Source organism: Cryptomeria japonica, chromosome 10 (assembly GCF_030272615.1).
Source record: "Cryptomeria japonica chromosome 10, Sugi_1.0, whole genome shotgun sequence".
Lineage (NCBI taxonomy): Eukaryota > Viridiplantae > Streptophyta > Pinopsida > Cupressales > Cupressaceae > Cryptomeria > Cryptomeria japonica.
Window position 1 is genome coordinate 156,405,220 of NC_081414.1, and position 17,622 is coordinate 156,422,841.

Genomic DNA, 17,622 nt, shown 5'->3' on the forward strand with positions numbered 1-17,622 from the left:
ATTCTTCCATGGTTGAACCATATGAGAAAACCATATGGCTTAGTTGTTAAAAACAGCATGGAGAATGAATGAGAGTCTTTATGTGAAAGATACTCCTGATCCATTCTTAAATTTCTTCAAGTAGTTGCCACAGCCATTGAATGCAAACCCCATTGTGAGATATCGGATCACCTTATTGACAACCAACAACTAAGAACATGGATTAAGCACAATAAACAGTCACTTGCTTTGTTTTAAACACGTCAACCAAAGTGATCATGCTAAAAGATAGGAATAAGGATATATTTAACATAATGCCATGTGAATCCCCATTGCATCCTGGATGCATCTTTGTGGATAGGAAAGAGATTTGAGGATTGAAAAATGTGTGCAGATATTGATGAGTGTTGGGATCACAATAGAAAAAATGCCTTTAGGGAAATATGTCATGTCAAGTAATGTCCAAGAAGATAGTGATGTTGGGGCCAATAAGGCTTAGGTGGTAATATGACCTACCAAGGTGTGTTGAAATCCACATACGTCAAGGAAAAAGCAAGATCGGCCCCATTTAGGAGTGGGGACATGGTAATAATACAAGAAACAGAAACATGATCTGCCATTTGCCTTTTACCAGTAACTAGGAGGTTTTGAACCCCAAGAACTCCAATCAACCATTTGTATATCGCCTTTTGAATATTTTTAATTCCTTTCACCCCTCTCACGGTCTCTCCCTTTGTTGGCAATAATCACTCTTCTAGGATACAACCATCTACAGCTCCTGATTTCAAGCACACACTATATAACTTGATTTACTAAGTAATCCTCCACCTTGGATCTCCATCTCCTTTTATTAGAAAAATTCATGAAAATTTTGGACTGCATTGTCCTCATGTATCACAGCCATTCAGTTCAAGCTCTCACCATCTGCACTTCAAGTTTTATTCAATTTATCTCCTCCACTAGTCACCTATTAATCACTTTGTGTTGCATTCTCGCTCCCCTATGCCTTTGTCTTCAGCTACACATTAATCACCTCATTTAGATTCAGTTGCATTCCACATGATCTATTTTTATTGATCTTTTTGACTCAACAGGTTGTACCCCAAAGCATCCCATCCCACAAGACGATGTCCCTCCCTCTCTTCTGACAACCACCAAAGGAGATTCAACATCATTTGGCTGTCAAAACTCACATCATGGATTGCCAGGGGATTATTTGATGACAAATTTAACACATTTCAGAAAAACAATTAAAACTCCTCAACTCTGAATATTCTATTGCCACTGATCTATATCACCACCTTGATACACCTCTCACCTGGCTCCTTCACCCTAAGCCGGGCTGAGTAATATCATCAAGGGAATCAAGAGGTTATCTTATGATCTTCCACACGATCTATCTCCTATTGCTGTTGTGTCAACATTGAATCTGATAAACAAAACAAGATACTGAGAGGGGGGTGAATCAGTATCTTATAAACCTTTTCATCCCAAAAATAAACAAATACAAGAGTTTGAGCAAATGACACACAAAGAACACAGATTTTATCTCGCGGAAAACCCAAGAGGGTAAAACACCACGGCAACAATTAGTTTCCATTAGATGAACATGGGCACCAACCAAAGTTTACAAAATGAGCGCCAACTCATGATCAGAGCTACAACTCTTTACAAAGAATCAACTCTATATCACAAAGGCTCACCTTAGACTGAGCAACGACTCATAAACACAAGATACAGATATAATGATTTGGACTTTTCAAGATCTGTGTTACTTAAACACTAGTAACACTCTTATGACTAAAGCAAATTGCACAGAAAGTGCAGACTTCACCTTACGTGAAAGAAAGTGAACACTGTATAAAAAGGAATCCCAGCTCAGTTGTGGTCAATAAACAAAAACTATCAGCACCAAAGTTCTGATAAAAATGCCATTTTCACACAAACCACCAGTTGCAAAGCACTAAACATATTTCATAATATGGTATCTCTCTGATTCTTTTATCAAACAATCTCCATCCTTGACTGTATACCCTCACTGCTCAAATATTAACTTTCTTTTCAAAACCAAAACACCCTCATATTTTAACAAATGTTGATCAAGCTTTTTGAAAGATAACACACGCACACACTATTAATTCCTATACATCTTCAGGCTTCATACGGCTTCTACTGCCATGAAAAAATTGAAATGCTTAGATCTCCAAATACTTCATAAACAGTAACTTCTCAGTAAATGGCGTCCTCTTCCCCTTCTTACGCACATTCTTCAACTTCAACACACAGAAAATGCCACGATCTCATTTTTCAGAAGTAACACTAAGCATTTTGTAACTGAAAAAAAAAAGAATACTAAACGTTGCACCAGCCGCCATCTACAAAAAAATAACTCAGAAAAAAATTTCTTAACAAAACCGTTCCATGAAAAAATGGCCAGCCACATCGAACCAAAGAATATTTGCCACCTAGCAAAATGCATACATAGACAGAAAAAACGCACATACTAGCTGCTACAGAAACGGCCAGACCAAGGAATGTTTGTCACCTGAAATATGATGCGAACTCTCAGCAGAAGAAACAACAAAATTTCAAAAGAAACACATCTGGGCATTTCTCACCTCACCGCCACATACAATGGTTGCAGCAACAATCATAAAAATGACGCATTCTCTTCTGATTCACGTAGTGCCTTCAAACAATAAGCTACAGGGATCGTGCCAGCCAGTTTTGCCAGAAATCATGCATATACAAGTTCGCACAGCAGGCCAACTACAAACAGTGTATGACATTGTTCAGTAGACTGAGTAATATTTAACTGTCGACCTTCCAACTTCCATGGCGTCGGAACACATATCAATACTGACAAAGATCATAACAGATCGAAACATAGAGGCAAAATACAAAACGTTTTGATATTCCAGCTGTCGATGAACAAACAATGTGTTCCCAGAATACGCCACGCACAACAAAAACACTCCGATGCAAGGTGTCAGCATATAAACTGAAAATATATGGCAAGCTTCAGACATCAATGACAAAACAAATCCAACAGAATCCTCACTCATTGAACAATTCAGACCACTGTGCTCCTCTTCACCCCACACAACCATCCTTTGGGATCCATACTACTATCAATTGGCAATCAATCTGTGCAGGTATGCAACCCTCTGTTCCTGCTTGCAGTAGGATGCATGAATAAATAAATAATCCTGTTCTACCAATCTCACTTACTTCCAGGCTTTCAGTTTTCTTCAGGATCCTTCGTCTCACTCTTGCCTAATGAGTGCCAAGTTTCCACTCCACGCATGATAAAGCCTGTATTATCTTCCCAATTTGTAGATGCCACCTATCCCCTTCAAGACTCAAACACACATCAAACACTCTTATCCAGGTCACTAGCAAATATCAATCTTAATTTTCTGAACCATGGCATTTAGAGCACTCCCTTCTATCCCTCAAAACTATGCAAGAAGACTTGCCTATACTCCCTCTCCCTCAAACAAACCCAGCCTAAGTTTATTCAATATATAAGTGTTTGGTGGCCCAAAAGTTATGGATATGTGATCCTCTGAAATTTTGTTTTTATAAAATCCAACTGTATTATATGTGCAAAAGCAGAGATGCAACTTAAATGACCCCTGGAATGGATTAAATCAGAGATCTTATATGTTTCAATTTGCAAAGATTGAAAAAAAAAAATCGGTTAAATGCTCAAAAATTTCTTTCCACTGAAACAATAAAGCATTTTAAGATCATAACATCCCTGAAAATGTTAGCCAGTCGTTAATGTGTAAATCGGTCCAAGCAGTAATTTATATTGAAAAGTTCATAGTGTGCTATTTGTAAGGAAAGCTGGCAAAATCATAAATGAGACAAATTATACACAAAGGAAAGCAGAAACTTGTAAACAATTGTGAATCATACCAGGCAAAGAAATTTTAAAATCTCTCTGCAATGGTTTTCAACATTTGCATGTCTTTCAGAATTTTACAATGCTTGTGAACCACCAATTGACAGGATATTAGTTTCAATGTGACAACCAATAATGATATAATTAATAATGTTATGCATATAAAAATTTAAAAAACATTGTGGATGCATAAAACACATCCAACTCTTGATTGGAGCAAAAGGACAGCAAATTGCCTAGAGCAGGAACATTCAAAAAATTAAACATTGAGTAATGCCCCCTAATATACATATCTCAAAAAGATATTGAAATTCCACTTGATAGTGTACCACCATACATGAACACTGAAGAAAAATTTATGCATTTTTACAGACCTTCATGTTCCTGAGCATTTGGTGGGGCTTCTTTAGATTGTAACATTTCCGAAGAGGTTACACAAGATTGTTCAGAATCAACTGCAGGCATTACATCCTCAACAGTTACCTTCTCTGAGGCTTGATCTACTCTGGAATCATCTCCATTCAGATGTGTATTAAGTTGTTCCATTTCTATCATTTCTGTTGAATTAGATGCAGGCAGTTCCCCATAAGTATTGGTCAATCTAGGAGAAAGAAGGGGACTGTCATGATGATCTGTTTCTGTACCCAACTGGAGACCACCTTCATCAAAGTGTTTCATTTCCTGTTTAAAATTATCTATTTGTGTTCTTTTATCGGCTTCAATTGTCACAGACAAATTAGCAGATGAAATGGCTTGTTGATTATTCTTCTCTTTGGAGATGTCTAGATATACTTCCCTTGATTGTGCATCGCCTTCATATAAACTAGGCATCTTATTTGACAGTGAGGTCTCTACTTCTTTTGAAAGTGAAACATATTTCAGAACAAGCTCTTTGTAAGCATTAAGCAACGGTTCAATTTCTTCAACTCTCAAGTCCCCAGCACGGGCATACAAGAATGGATATTCTCGGTTGAGTTGACCTGTACGCTCTGCATGCAAAACATGAACAGCTCCTTTGTTTTCAAGTTTTGATACAGTTAATGTACTTCCTTCCAAATTATCTTTTACATTTCCTTTGTTGCTTTTATCAGTATTTCCAATGGATGCAAGTCCCTTTGCCAATGTTCTAGTAACCTGACTGTCACCCACTACAGATACAGGCTCTTCAGTCTTCTCTTTTTTCTGTAATTTAGGGACTTGTGCCTTTGGCACACTAGAATCTGACATAAAATTTCCTGCTTCTGTAGAGGAATAACTCACAGGATAGTCAACATGACTTGTAGTACCATTCAAAGCAAAACGGGCTATTGTCATGTTCCTTTCAAATTCACTTTCATCAATTGAAAGGGATTTGGCATCTATATCACTAATGAAGGATTCTGCTGATACCAAATTAGTGAAGAAATATGCTGCTTCTGAGACTAGGCGAGATTGTCGCCTGTATCGCTGGATGTACAAAAGATTTGAATGCAACTGAGGAGGATTTGCCTGTAACATAAAAGAGTAGGTCACAAAATTGATTACAATTGAACAATGTAATGATACTGTATCCAATGTGACATGCCAGTTATATGAGTTCCAAATATCCCCACAAGGTGTCCTTCAATATCATATCTAAAAATACCAGAATTTTATAAGAACAAAACCAAAACACTTTTTTTTAAGGTCCATGCTATTGGCCAGTTAAGGTCATGCATTCAGCTTGTGCAACCCTGGGATTGAGCATCAGTTTCATGCAATTCATTTGTCTCAGCATCTGCCAGTTTCTTCTAGGTTCCTCTAAGGCCATCATTAAGTCCTTCTTGGCATTCATTTATTTCAGGATTCCTCTATGGCCACAATTATTTTTGAGAATGTCTGATCAACCAAGGTTGAGAAACAATCTTAGTCAGAGAATTTTGTCTTTCTGGAAGGAAAAGGCTGTTTTTTATTTCTACCTATGTAGTTGGTCACATTTTGTTTACATTACCCTGCTCTTCAAGAATGGTTGGGATGTTTTTGGTGAAAAATATTTGGGTTCTTTTCTACCTTGTTTGGACCCTCCTAAAGAAGATCTTTTAGGAATTATTTGGCATAGTTTATGATTTCAGACGCCATGTGAATGTTGCATGCTATTCTGATTTTCTGAACTGTATTTATGGTTTTACTATTTAGGACAAATTTCTGGAAGAAGCTTCTATTAGGATCCCATTCCGTTATCTATGCTTGCTGTGATCTTTACCTCCAACAATGCTTCACTCTTAAATGAATAAGAACCAACTCTTGAATTATCTGTTGTTCCCTGACTGCCAGTTCTGATGAGAGCTTATTTCTCTTTCTTTTTATTTTGTACCTACACAAGCTGCACCTGAGCAAGCTGATTCAATACACCTGCTGATTAGAAAAATCTATTATGAAATTTTTTAAACCTATCTGTATACCTCTTTATATAGAGTTTCAGGTGATTTACTCCATGAATTTATACATCACATAACCCTGCGTGTCATCAAATTTGTGCAGAATTTACAATATCTGGAGCATTTTTCTGATTCTGAACCTTAGATTTACAGGTAAATAAGCCAATGATCAAAGATGGCAGTACACTAGCCCACACTTGGAATGTTGCCTATTTTCTGATATTATTAGCCTATCTAACTTTTCTGCTATATAGCAGCTTCCCTTTCTTTTATTCAACCAAGTAAATAGCCCTTGTGATATATCTATGAGAAACATAGACATCAGTGGTCAGCTGAACCAAGGAGTTGGTCATTTTGTGGTTCAATCCTCGACTTCCTCTCTTCTCCTTGGGTGTTCTGAAAATGTTATGAGTCTCCCATCAATATAATCTTGTGGGAGCTATTGCTTATAGCCCACACCACTAGCTAGTATATGAGGGCGATTCTATTATTGTTGTAAGGGGAAATATATACAATGGCCAAGCAATACTATTCCTAAAATTCACTGGAGTAATTATATAAGTTTGGTATGATTGGTGAAAATAATTGGGTGGTTATTAATTTATTGTTGGCTTGGGTAGTATTCTTTAAGTTGCCAAATATAAACAACTGGACGAACATTTGTGTCTTAACAGGCAATTGTTGGTCTTCTTAATAGGATCCCCAATGTCATGGCAATGATGTTGATTTATGATTGGTCCTCCATGTACTAGAAAATCATTGTACTCTGCATTTTCTCTATGTTGATCTGTTCACAACTGTAGATGGTAGTTTGGTAGTGTAGAAATGATAGCTAACGTTTCTAGTAAGCAAACCATTGCCAATTTGCTTGTTGCCTAGGATATCCATGTTTTGGTTTTCTCAAGGAGCCTGCTCTTGTAGTTCTTCAAACGAATCATTTCTACCTTCTTTGTTCTGACTGCATCTTAGGGAAAGAGGTACTTGTTAGGTATGCCAATACATTGAATATTCAAAAAGAGGATTCACATTGTTTTGACTCACTGGAATCAGACATCCCTATCTTGAGTTTTGCCTTTATTGGATATCATTGTATTGTTCTAGTTGGATTCAATTCATAAGCTGGCTCTACCATGTCAGTGGAGGGTTTTCTTTTGTTTGTGACAGTATTTTTAACCTTGGGCTCCCAAATCTATAGATTTACCAGCATGAAGTTTTTAGAGCAGTCTTCTTGCCACTAGTTGTTGACTTCAAAGTATCAACCAGCAATGTAACTTAATGGGATATTGGTTTTTCCTTTTGTAACATTGTAAATTGCACCCCGTGCAATTCCACGTCACATAAGCACCTCCACTTTAGGCTGAATTGAAAATTTCCCTTAGCTTCCGCCTGTCCACCGCTTGGCTTGCCTCGTCATCCTCTCATGGTCCTTTTCCCGACTTTGTTGACTACTTGATTCAGGGACATCTGCGCGCCACGGATACGTTCCACAAAAATGCAATCCAAAAGAGGCCATTATAGCGTTCACTTGCTATTTTCAGCAGTGTAATGCCTCCTGCACGCACCGATGTTGGGATACCTTCCTAGGTCCTTTATCTTGCCTTTTTGGCTTCATTTCGGCTCTCTCGTCTCTGAAAATTGATCTTTGGCAACTCTTGAAGCTTTCTTACATGCTCTCGTAAACATATTTTTGGTTTCTCTACATCTTTGTCACACCATCACCATTATTGTAGTTTCATGCATTTGAGGGTCTTGTGCTTCTTCTTCACTATGGTAGGCTTCCCTTCCTTGGTGTTGAAGGTGAGTTTCTTCCCTCTCCTCTGTTACATTTCCCATTATCCCCACTAGCATATCATTTATCTTGTTTATCTTTTCAAATATTGTTATCATTTTATCTATCATCTATCTTGGCTGTCTATGGAGGTGGAAACACCGAAATGGGGATCTAACTATGGCAAACCTCTTAAACACAGCCCCAACATTCTTGTCTTTACTTTGTTGTGTGCAGGTTTATTGAAGAAGATTCACATTTGTCAGAGGCTTCAATCGTTGGGTGTCTATGAGCTTATCTCATCCTTCTTTGCATTTTTGTTAGTTTAGTTTAGCTGGTTATTATTTCCTTTTATTGTTTTTATCATATGAAACATAAAAACCCGAGGTCTAGGCGCATTTGTATTTTTGGGTATGGTCTCCATACTCTATTTGTGTAGGACGCCAGCACGCCATGCTGTCATCCACGACCAACGCGTGTGTCCTAGACAAAGAGCTAACAGAGGTCACCGGATGATCTCCATGACTTGTGCTTTTGGATCCCATAGTCAAAACATTTTTATCTACTAGCACTTGACAACTTTTGCGCTTTGTGCTTATCTTGAGTGGAGAGGTAGATTAGTGAGTCTTCGAGAGGTTGTCACACCCCTTTTCGAGTGGTTCACCTTTTCCCCCTCTGCACCTTTCTACTTTGATATGCTTGTTGGAAGTTATTGAGAGGCCATCTTGACGAGAATGCTAGCATTTGGAGTCCCTTGAACAAAGTTCATTTCCTTGATCCTTGCAATTGCAAAGACTTAAAAGGGTTTGCCCTAAAATCACAATTACAACAAATTAGGATTAAGGTTACATCTTACCAAGTAAATATTATCTCTAATGATGTGATCCTGGATTTGAATCCTGCATATATATATATATATATATCTATATATATATATATATATATATATATATATATATATATATATATATAATCATTGGAGTTAGGCATACCACATCATATTCATAGATTACCAATAATACTACACAAGCACATTAGGGTTTGGAGGAGAGACACGATGGGTCCTCTTGATGTGTTTTTTATGCACTATGCAACACAGAATAAAATACCAAAGGCACTCTATCCTCTTTTGATCAAAATCTCCTCGAATGCTAAATTATGTGATCAACCGAGACAACTCCAAGGTTTCTATTATCAAGTCTTGACGTGTAAATAGCTCAATGGTTGATGATGTAATTTGCTAGAATCACAAGGGGGACTTACATTGAACTTGAATGCTATTTACCCTCTCGAGTGAATAACTTAAAACATAAAGCACGTAATGTAGAATAATAATGCCATAGATATCATATGTAATATAAGAGATGTTATTCCATTCCTCCTCCCCATTACAAGTTACATTCCGAAGTATATAAAGATACCGAGGGGGTGCGAGCGCCAACCGTCGCACCGCAACGACCACCCCTCAGTTGCCGACTAACCAAAACAATTACACATAATTAACTAGTCTTATGTTTGTGTACAATAATGCCGCTAACATCATCCACCCCAAAAGAAAAGAAGTCGTCTCCGGACGACTTAATACAAAATAGAGATGACATTAAACAGAATTGTTGACGCCAGTCGAGCCCGGAACTTAGACACCTGCTGCGTCCTCGCCTGAAAACCCTTTTCTGCTACCATCCGATGCTCAAGTGCGGATTTCACCATTAGTGCTTCCTTTGACATCACAATCCTCCTGTGCCTAAACCAAACTTGTCTGCAAAACATGCTTTTCAGTCTCAGCCTCCACCAACTGCTACTCAAATGATACTGTCTCCCTAGCCAATTTGTCCTCGATAGCCACCCACGCTGCCCTCTTGGCATCTAACTCCTGGGTACGCTGAGATACGTCTCACGCTAGTACTGCCTCCAACCTGGTGGTCAGCTCCTCCCGAGCCCTCTCTGCATCCACCAAGGCAACCTCACGTCCAGCCGAGACATACTCCAAGTTCCTCAAAGCGTACCATTCCTACCTGGAGGTGGCCACAACCTGCTGGCACAAAGGCTAGGAGACACCTCAAATCCTCCATCACACTCCCCAAAGGCTAATAACTGAACTGAATAACTCCCTGGTGTCATACAATTGCGTGGACCTGCAATGCCTTCCCTCAAACTCTGTTTGTTCCCAACCTCCAAATCTGTCTCCCTCTACGGCTTATGGCTTCCCCGCCAATGCTTAGCTGCAGGCTTCTTTCTCACAATATGGACAACCACAACACTTACCATGACATCTCTAATGCCCTTCGCCCAACTCCAACAAGTGCCCTTCGTCGTTTTTTCTTTTTTTTTGTCCACTGTATTGTCCCCAATGGCACCCCGGCCATACAACCTCCCCGTACGGTCAACAACAACACTGACACCTCCAATAGTATGGCCACCTTCCCGTGCGGTCAACCATACGGCTATGTGTTTGTTTGTGCAGGGCTGCATTTATGTTTGCATTTTATGTCTTCCTTGCGCCAGCGATGGTTTCCACCGCACGATGGTCCACCGTCGGTGTTGCCACCGCACAGTGGTTCCATCGCCAGTGTTGCCACCTCATGGTGGTCCTGCCGCACAGTGGTGCCACCGTGGCTTTCTTCTCTTTTTAAAAAAATAAAAATAAAAAATTCTTCCTAGCCGTACGGTCAACTGCCGTACAGACTCGTATGGCCGTACGTTTTTTTAATTTCCTAATTTAGTTGTCTAGAGAGTCTTCGGCTTGGGTCCCCTGTCTCTGGGATCACCCTTCATCCTTCTCGGTTTTCCTCGCCCAAGAATCTCCCGCGTTGGTCCCGTGCCTCACAAGTCACCTGCCCGACCTCTCGAGACCCCTTCCATCCTATCGGGTTCCCCTCCAGACTCTCGGGTGTCCTTTCGGCCTCTTGGGACCCCTACGCGCTTCTTGTGGTAGGGTTTCAATTTGGACCCGTTGGTGGCAAGTCTATTTTCAATGGCCATTCGAAGACCTGGAACCACAAATTCTACGGCAACCACATTCTCCTTCCCGTACATAAGAAGAAGAAGAATAATAAAGATTTTGAAGGCTGCGGCCTTCCACACAGGGTTCCAATCGTTGCCAATGATCTTGGGATTATCTACGTCATCGAGGTTTGGGGCGTCTCCCTTCCAATATTCTCTGTATTCCGGCAAGTACACCTCCTCTGTTGCTTGCTTTGGTTCCTCTACTTCGAGCCTGTAGCTCTGGAACATTTCATTATCCTCCATCTGCCAATGGAAGAGCCCGTTCAATGACCCTGTCTAATCCCCAAAGCACTCTCCTAGTTTGAGAATCCCTTTGTCGTTGGGCTCCCTGCAGCCTCGTCCTTCGTCCCTCAGGTCACCTTTTCCTTCACCCTCCGATTTCGAAGATGATGCCAGTTCCTCATCGACAACCTGGGTACTCAGATCAATGGTGTACTTCCGCCCCCCTTTCTCCATAGAAAGGGTTTTCTTTTTCCAGTCGTGGTTCACCTTTGCTGTAACCAGCCACCCTCTGCCTAAGATGGCGTCGTACCCCTTCTTCTTGAGTGGGATTACCACAAAATCTAGTATGAAGGGTTGCATGCCAATGGTGACCAGCTGGGTCATCAGGGTGCCAAGTGGCTTGATGCCGTGTTGGTCTGCACCTACCAAGTTGAACGTGGGTGGCCATAGTGTTGGCTTCCTCAGCTTCTTCCACGTATCCTCTGGCAGTACATTCACCCCCGAACCTTCGTCCACGATGGTGTCCTTGAGGATAGCCTCGAGAATTCCCATCTCTACTACAGTAGGGTGCTGACCATTATTTAAGGCCAACAACATTGGGTCAACCGAGGGGCTGACCGGAACTTCCGCCCGTGTGGCACGCAAAGGTGCTTGCGCAGTGGTTTGTATGGAACTAAAAATGGCGGTTCTTAATTGTGGCATTGTTTCTAGAAGGTCCTTTACCCTTATAGGTACTTCCATCTACAGTACTTGCCCAATGATGTTATTTTCAGCTTCCGTACAGAATGATGTACTAGCCACCTCGTTGTCCCGTCGTTCGGTCATCATCTCACGTTCAATATTGGCCTTTGCCTCCCGTAATCTCTCCTTCTCCGTACGGGGGTGGAGATAAGTGGCCCTTTTCGTCTGGGCGCGGGTGATCGCCAGTACTTCTTTCTCACCAGTCTTCTCAGCCTTCTCAATGTTGAGGAGATTAACCCCTGCCTTTGGGCAATTTGCATCCTCATGGTCGCCTGGCCCACACCATCGGTAGAGGTGCTGAGGGGTGGCTTCCTTCGTGCAATCACGGGCGAAGTGTCCCCATTGATTACAAGCCCTACATTGGATAATTGGCCGGCCCTTGGCGTCATACTGGATACGGCTTCCGTTATTGTTATTGTTGTTATTTCTTCCGCCGCGTCTGTTATCTCGGTATCCTCCAGATGATGCCGTTGTGTTCGTTTGTTGGCCCGTACCCACCAGTGCGGACGTTGTGGCCTACTCCGTGAACAGCACCTAGTTCATTTGTGTATTCCGGGTTTTCATGTTGTATGGGCACTCCTTGGTGGAGTGTCCCATCACTTGGCAAATCTCGCAGAATGCCTTCTTCTGGCAAGTACCCTTTGTGTGCCCCTCCTCTTTGCACTTAGTGCACCATATGTCCCCTTCAGTCTGACCAGTGCTTCTCATTGTTTTGAATTCCCTCCTCATTTGCTCCATGTCTTTCTGGAGCGCTTGCACCCGTTTGCCAGCCTCGCTATCGCTACTGCTTTCCTGTGACGAGTCATCCTCCTCGGACGAGCTATCCTTCTTCTTTTTCTTCGATGTCTTGGTCTCGCTCTCTAGATCCATCGCTCTATTGTATGCGTCTTCGTACGATGTAGGTGGAATGATTTTCATCTTCTTTCGGAGGGAATGCTTTAGTCCCTCCACGAACCATCACTTTTTCAACCCATCTGCTGGTTGACTCTCCATTTTTCCCAATAGTTCCTTCAATCGCCATCTATAGGCTCGGACAGTCTCGTTCTTGTTTTGCTTCGTTCCATAGATCTCGGCCACTATTTCGTTGTCATCTCTCAAGAGGCAGAACTCTATCCCAAACTCCTCCTTCAACTCAGGCCATGTGCTGACTTTGGCCTTGTCCATATCTAAGTACCAGTTTATGGCCACTCCTCTCGAGGTTGTTGGGAATTGTGTTACCCATTCGTCTTGGTTGGTAACACCGTTCGCTGACCTTATGGTTTCGCATGTTCGACAATGGCGGACGGGATCTTCTTTCCCGTCGCCATTGAACTTCGGCAGTTTCTGTTTACTCCCCATCGACGGGGGTCGTCTTCCTGGAGGTGGTTGTGGCTGTGTCTGGGCCCCTGCGCCGCCCCCTCCGATCCCTCCGGTGCTAGCGGTGTGTCCTGCGTGGGTGACTGGAGGTACGGTGTTTTGCCTGCCGAGTGTGGCACCTACCGTACAGTTATCCTCCCCGTCGTTGTCACCCGCACCCACTCCTGGCTCCCTTTGGTGATCCTCACTTTGTGGTGTAAGGGATAAGTTTATGAACCGATCCCGGGTCTCTTCGACTAGATCTCTCCTTAACCTTGTTTCCTCTAGAAACTCTTTGTGGCTCCGCACCCTACGGTGTTCTGGCGATGCGTAGAAATTTCCGTCGGCTTCTGCACCCTCCGTGACACCTCCTTGGTTCCCCTCGGGCCACCCTTTGGCAGGTCGTCCTTCGGCAAGTTGCCTCAACCTCCGTCTACGTTCTACTTGCTGCTCCAGAATCAAGGCCCTTTGCGCGGCCTCCCACTTGTCTGTTTCTGCTTTTTTATTTCTATCTTTACTTAATATATTGGGCATAAATCACTTCCGTACATAGCAAGCACACGCCATGTACAAAAAAAAAACTTTTATTATTTTTCCTTTCGGCCATAATTTATCTCAACATTGTGTTGAGATTATTACAGGGTTCAATTTCCCCTTCGCCTCTTGCCATCACACTCTGCGTCCCACGATGATTGTTCCGTTTGCGCGTCGTCGACCTCTGGATTAATCTCACCGACGGGTAGACCCATCGTGTCCGTGCGCCATCCGCGTCTTCCGTTCCCGAGTACGTCTAGGCAACGGTGCCAAATGTTTATCCTCTCGGGTGAATAACTTAAAACATAAAGCACATAATGCAGAATAATAATGCCATAGATATCATATGTAATATAAGAGATGTTATTCCATTCCTCCTCCCCGTTACAAGTTACATTCCGAAGTATATAAAGATACCGAGGGGGTGCGAGCGCCAACTGTCGCACCGCAACGACTACCCCTCGGTTGCCGACTAACCAAAACAATTACACATAATTAACTAGTCTTATGTTTTTGTACAATAATGCCGCTAACAAATGCTTGAATATTGGCAGAACGTGAAAATTTACTTGAAAACAAAAGGCAAAAGAATAAAGGGTTGAGAAAGCCAATCTAATCCTAAGAATGTACAAATTGATTGTTGATTAGGTGTGACCAAACCAAGCTTTGTTTCGCCATCAAGGAACAACTACACAAAACAATGCACATCAACCACACGAACAATGAGCATATAGTAAAAGAAGTTAAGCTTTCACACAAGTTCAGTCGACTACGCACTGCACTTTGCAATCAACAAATTACAAGTAGTATGAACATTAGGTACACCATTCATCAACAATGATATCTTCCATTCATCTAACCAACTTTTAAGCAAATGAAAAGTAGAGACCATGCAACATGTTGAATTAACATAGAGAATTCACCATAACTTCAATGAAAACAATATGTCCCTTACAACAAGATCTTAGCAACAATCTTTGCCTTCTCCTATTCTACTCTAATTGCTAACTATTGTTTGCTTCTACTACTAACTATTATCTATTCTCTATTACTCTACTATTCTCCTATTAACCCTTTACAATGAAATTTTTGAGCCTTATATAGATAGCTCTTTACAATGAATGGCTCAGATTGATTTACAATCAATGGCCGAGATTACATGATAAAACCTAATTAGGGTTTTGTTGTCACAAAAGTTTGCACCCTTGCTAAGCTATCAACTCAGCAACCTTGTGAAAAATGGAAACAACCCCGAAGTGTGGGATCTTGCTCAAAGGGGTTGAATCTCCGAAGAAGGTCGGTTTCCTTCTCGATCCAAGTGCAGGTATTGAACCAATTCAACACTCCAAATTCTACTTCTAAACCTATCCTAACAGCTTGCAAAGGAAAAGGGAAGAAGGAAATGCTAAAATGAAAGGAGGTGATCCACCAAGATAAGAGATGTTTCTCTCCCTACCCAGAAATGACACAGAACCAATTGAAATACCCAGGAGATGCACAAATGAATGGCCCTAAACACATGTATGGAGATTAGAAATTATTGTGTGTCAAAGGGGAGAAGCATTCCCACAAGTCACACTCAAAAACAAGTTAACACAGCATATACATGAGAAAAAACCACAAAACATACACTTATAATGTAGGTAAGGAAACATACACAACATACATAAGTTGAAGAGAGGCAAGAATGATAATTTCGATTCATTCTCAAGCCAATGGCCAAACTTACAATTGCAGAAATGCAAGAAAATATACAAATCTTCAAAAGAAGTGAAGGAGCAAAGAGGAGCTCAAGCCAGTAGGGAGAGAACCCTTTCAATGAGGCTTAACAGCCTATATATAGCAAACTAGTCGCAAAGGAGACACCAATGGTCAAGGAGAGGAAGCCTTGACCCTGGCGTGCACAAAAGAATGTCAATCAAGGCAAGGAGGTGCACAGACCTGACATGGTGTGTATGCAAGCAACCTAGCCGTACCCTGACAAGGCAATCCCAAGAAGAAAAGTACTTCTATAAGGTGGATTGTCTGACATTCCAATGTTAGGGTAGACAGACCTAACATGAAGGCCATCAAGTAGCCATAAATAAGCATGGCCTTGGGCTCCACTTGATGGCAATCCTGCAAAAATCATTAAATGCTCCCCTATAGCTTCACAGATGTAAGTACACAATTAAGAGCCTTGAATGTTGATCACGACATCTGGAAGTGTTGATGTCTTTGGAGGAGTCAAGTGTTGATTTTAGGCAATCAAATGTTAATCTAGTTACTTAAATTATAATCAGACTGAGAATAAGCAGAAATAACAAATAAAGTACACAACACAAGACACAAGTACCCTAGGAAAACCTCCCTCTTGGAGGAAAAACCCAGCATCAAAGATTCAGATCAGTTCCTTTATTTATAAGCAGATTACATGAATCAGATTACTTATCTGATTGTAGAGCCAATCTAGGGCAGACTAAACCAAGCATATGCAGCTGTGGTATATCTTCAGAGAGAGCAAAATATCGACACCACTTGGAGAAGGAGATCGCTAAAGTATAGGACACCACCTTGCCTAGCAAGCTGTCCAATGGATTCACTCAATGATCGGATAGACTTGCAGCAGTATGAAGACTTAGATCTCTTCTTTCCTTGGAGTTCGTTGACTGAATTTTGCATAAGGCTAACGGCACTTGATGAAGAAGATGTGATATCCTTTAAGTGTAAAATGAATCTTGTTTATATACAAGATTCATGTTCAAGTTTTCCAAGTCGGCTTTAACCAAATTGCCGCTATTTTAACATATTTTAGTTTTGCCCTTTTTGGCGCCCAATTTGGGGCCTACATAACTTGCAAGTTATAACACGTTTCATTTTGGGCCCAGCCCTATTAGACATGAAGACACTTAACCTTATTACAATATGATAATATTTTAATTGCCATAAGATAACATTAAAATATGATCCGAACTAGCTATTCATTTCAACATCAAGAACTTGGGAATTTCGGGATTCTGGGTTCAAAGGAAGGAAAAGGCTTGGAACCCCGAGATTTCGGGCTCAAAGGAAGGAAAAGGCTTGGAAGCTTGGGATTCTAGGATTTCGGGTTCAAAGGAAGGAAAAGGCTTAGAACCTCAGGATTCTGGGTTTAAAGGAAAGAGAAGGCTTGGAGCTCGAGGATTTCTGGATTCCAAGTTTAAAGGAAGGAGAAGGCTTGGAACCCTGGGATTCCGAGATTCTGAGCTCAAAGGAAAAGGCTAGGAACCCCAGGATTGCAAGTTCAAAGTAAGGAAAAGGCTTGGAACCCTGGGATTCCGGGATTCTAGGCTCAAAGGAAGGAAAAGGCTTGGAACCCCAAAGTTCTGGGATTTCGGGTTCAAAGGAAGGAAAAGGCTTGGAGCCCCAGAATTTCGAGATTTCGAGTTTAAAGGAAGGAAAAGGTTTGGAACCCCGCCTCCCAACAAACGACACCTAACACTTCATGCTTCCATTGGCTTTGTCCTTGATCAACTGGGGTAGCCCTAGTCCATGGAATATATCTTTGATCGGTTCTCACTGATGGACCAAGGGTGTCATAAAAAATGACAACAAGTTCGTTACAACAAACTCCTTTTTGGCTAATGGGAAAATTACATTTGACTTGACATAAGTTCCACATTGCATGTGAACCAATAGGAAATGAGATTAGGTATCTCAAACTTTGTGCCCCCATGGGTGAGTCAAGTACATTGCATCTGGACACGTTGATG

At 41.4% G+C, this 17,622-nt stretch overlaps 1 protein-coding gene across 2 annotated transcripts in view; it reads right to left on the reverse strand.

The window, feature by feature from the left end:
* Window positions 1–3,868: 3,868 nt before the first annotated feature.
* Window positions 3,869–17,622, reverse strand: part of LOC131057692 (vacuolar protein sorting-associated protein 9A) — a 169,371-nt gene continuing 155,617 nt past the window's right edge. For both annotated transcript variants that reach the window (XM_057991839.2, XM_057991840.2), the window contains one exon: window positions 3,869–5,377. In XM_057991839.2, the coding sequence (XP_057847822.1) occupies window positions 4,256–5,377 (1,122 nt within the window). In that variant the 3' untranslated portion in view covers window positions 3,869–4,255. The remainder of the gene's footprint in view (window positions 5,378–17,622) is intronic.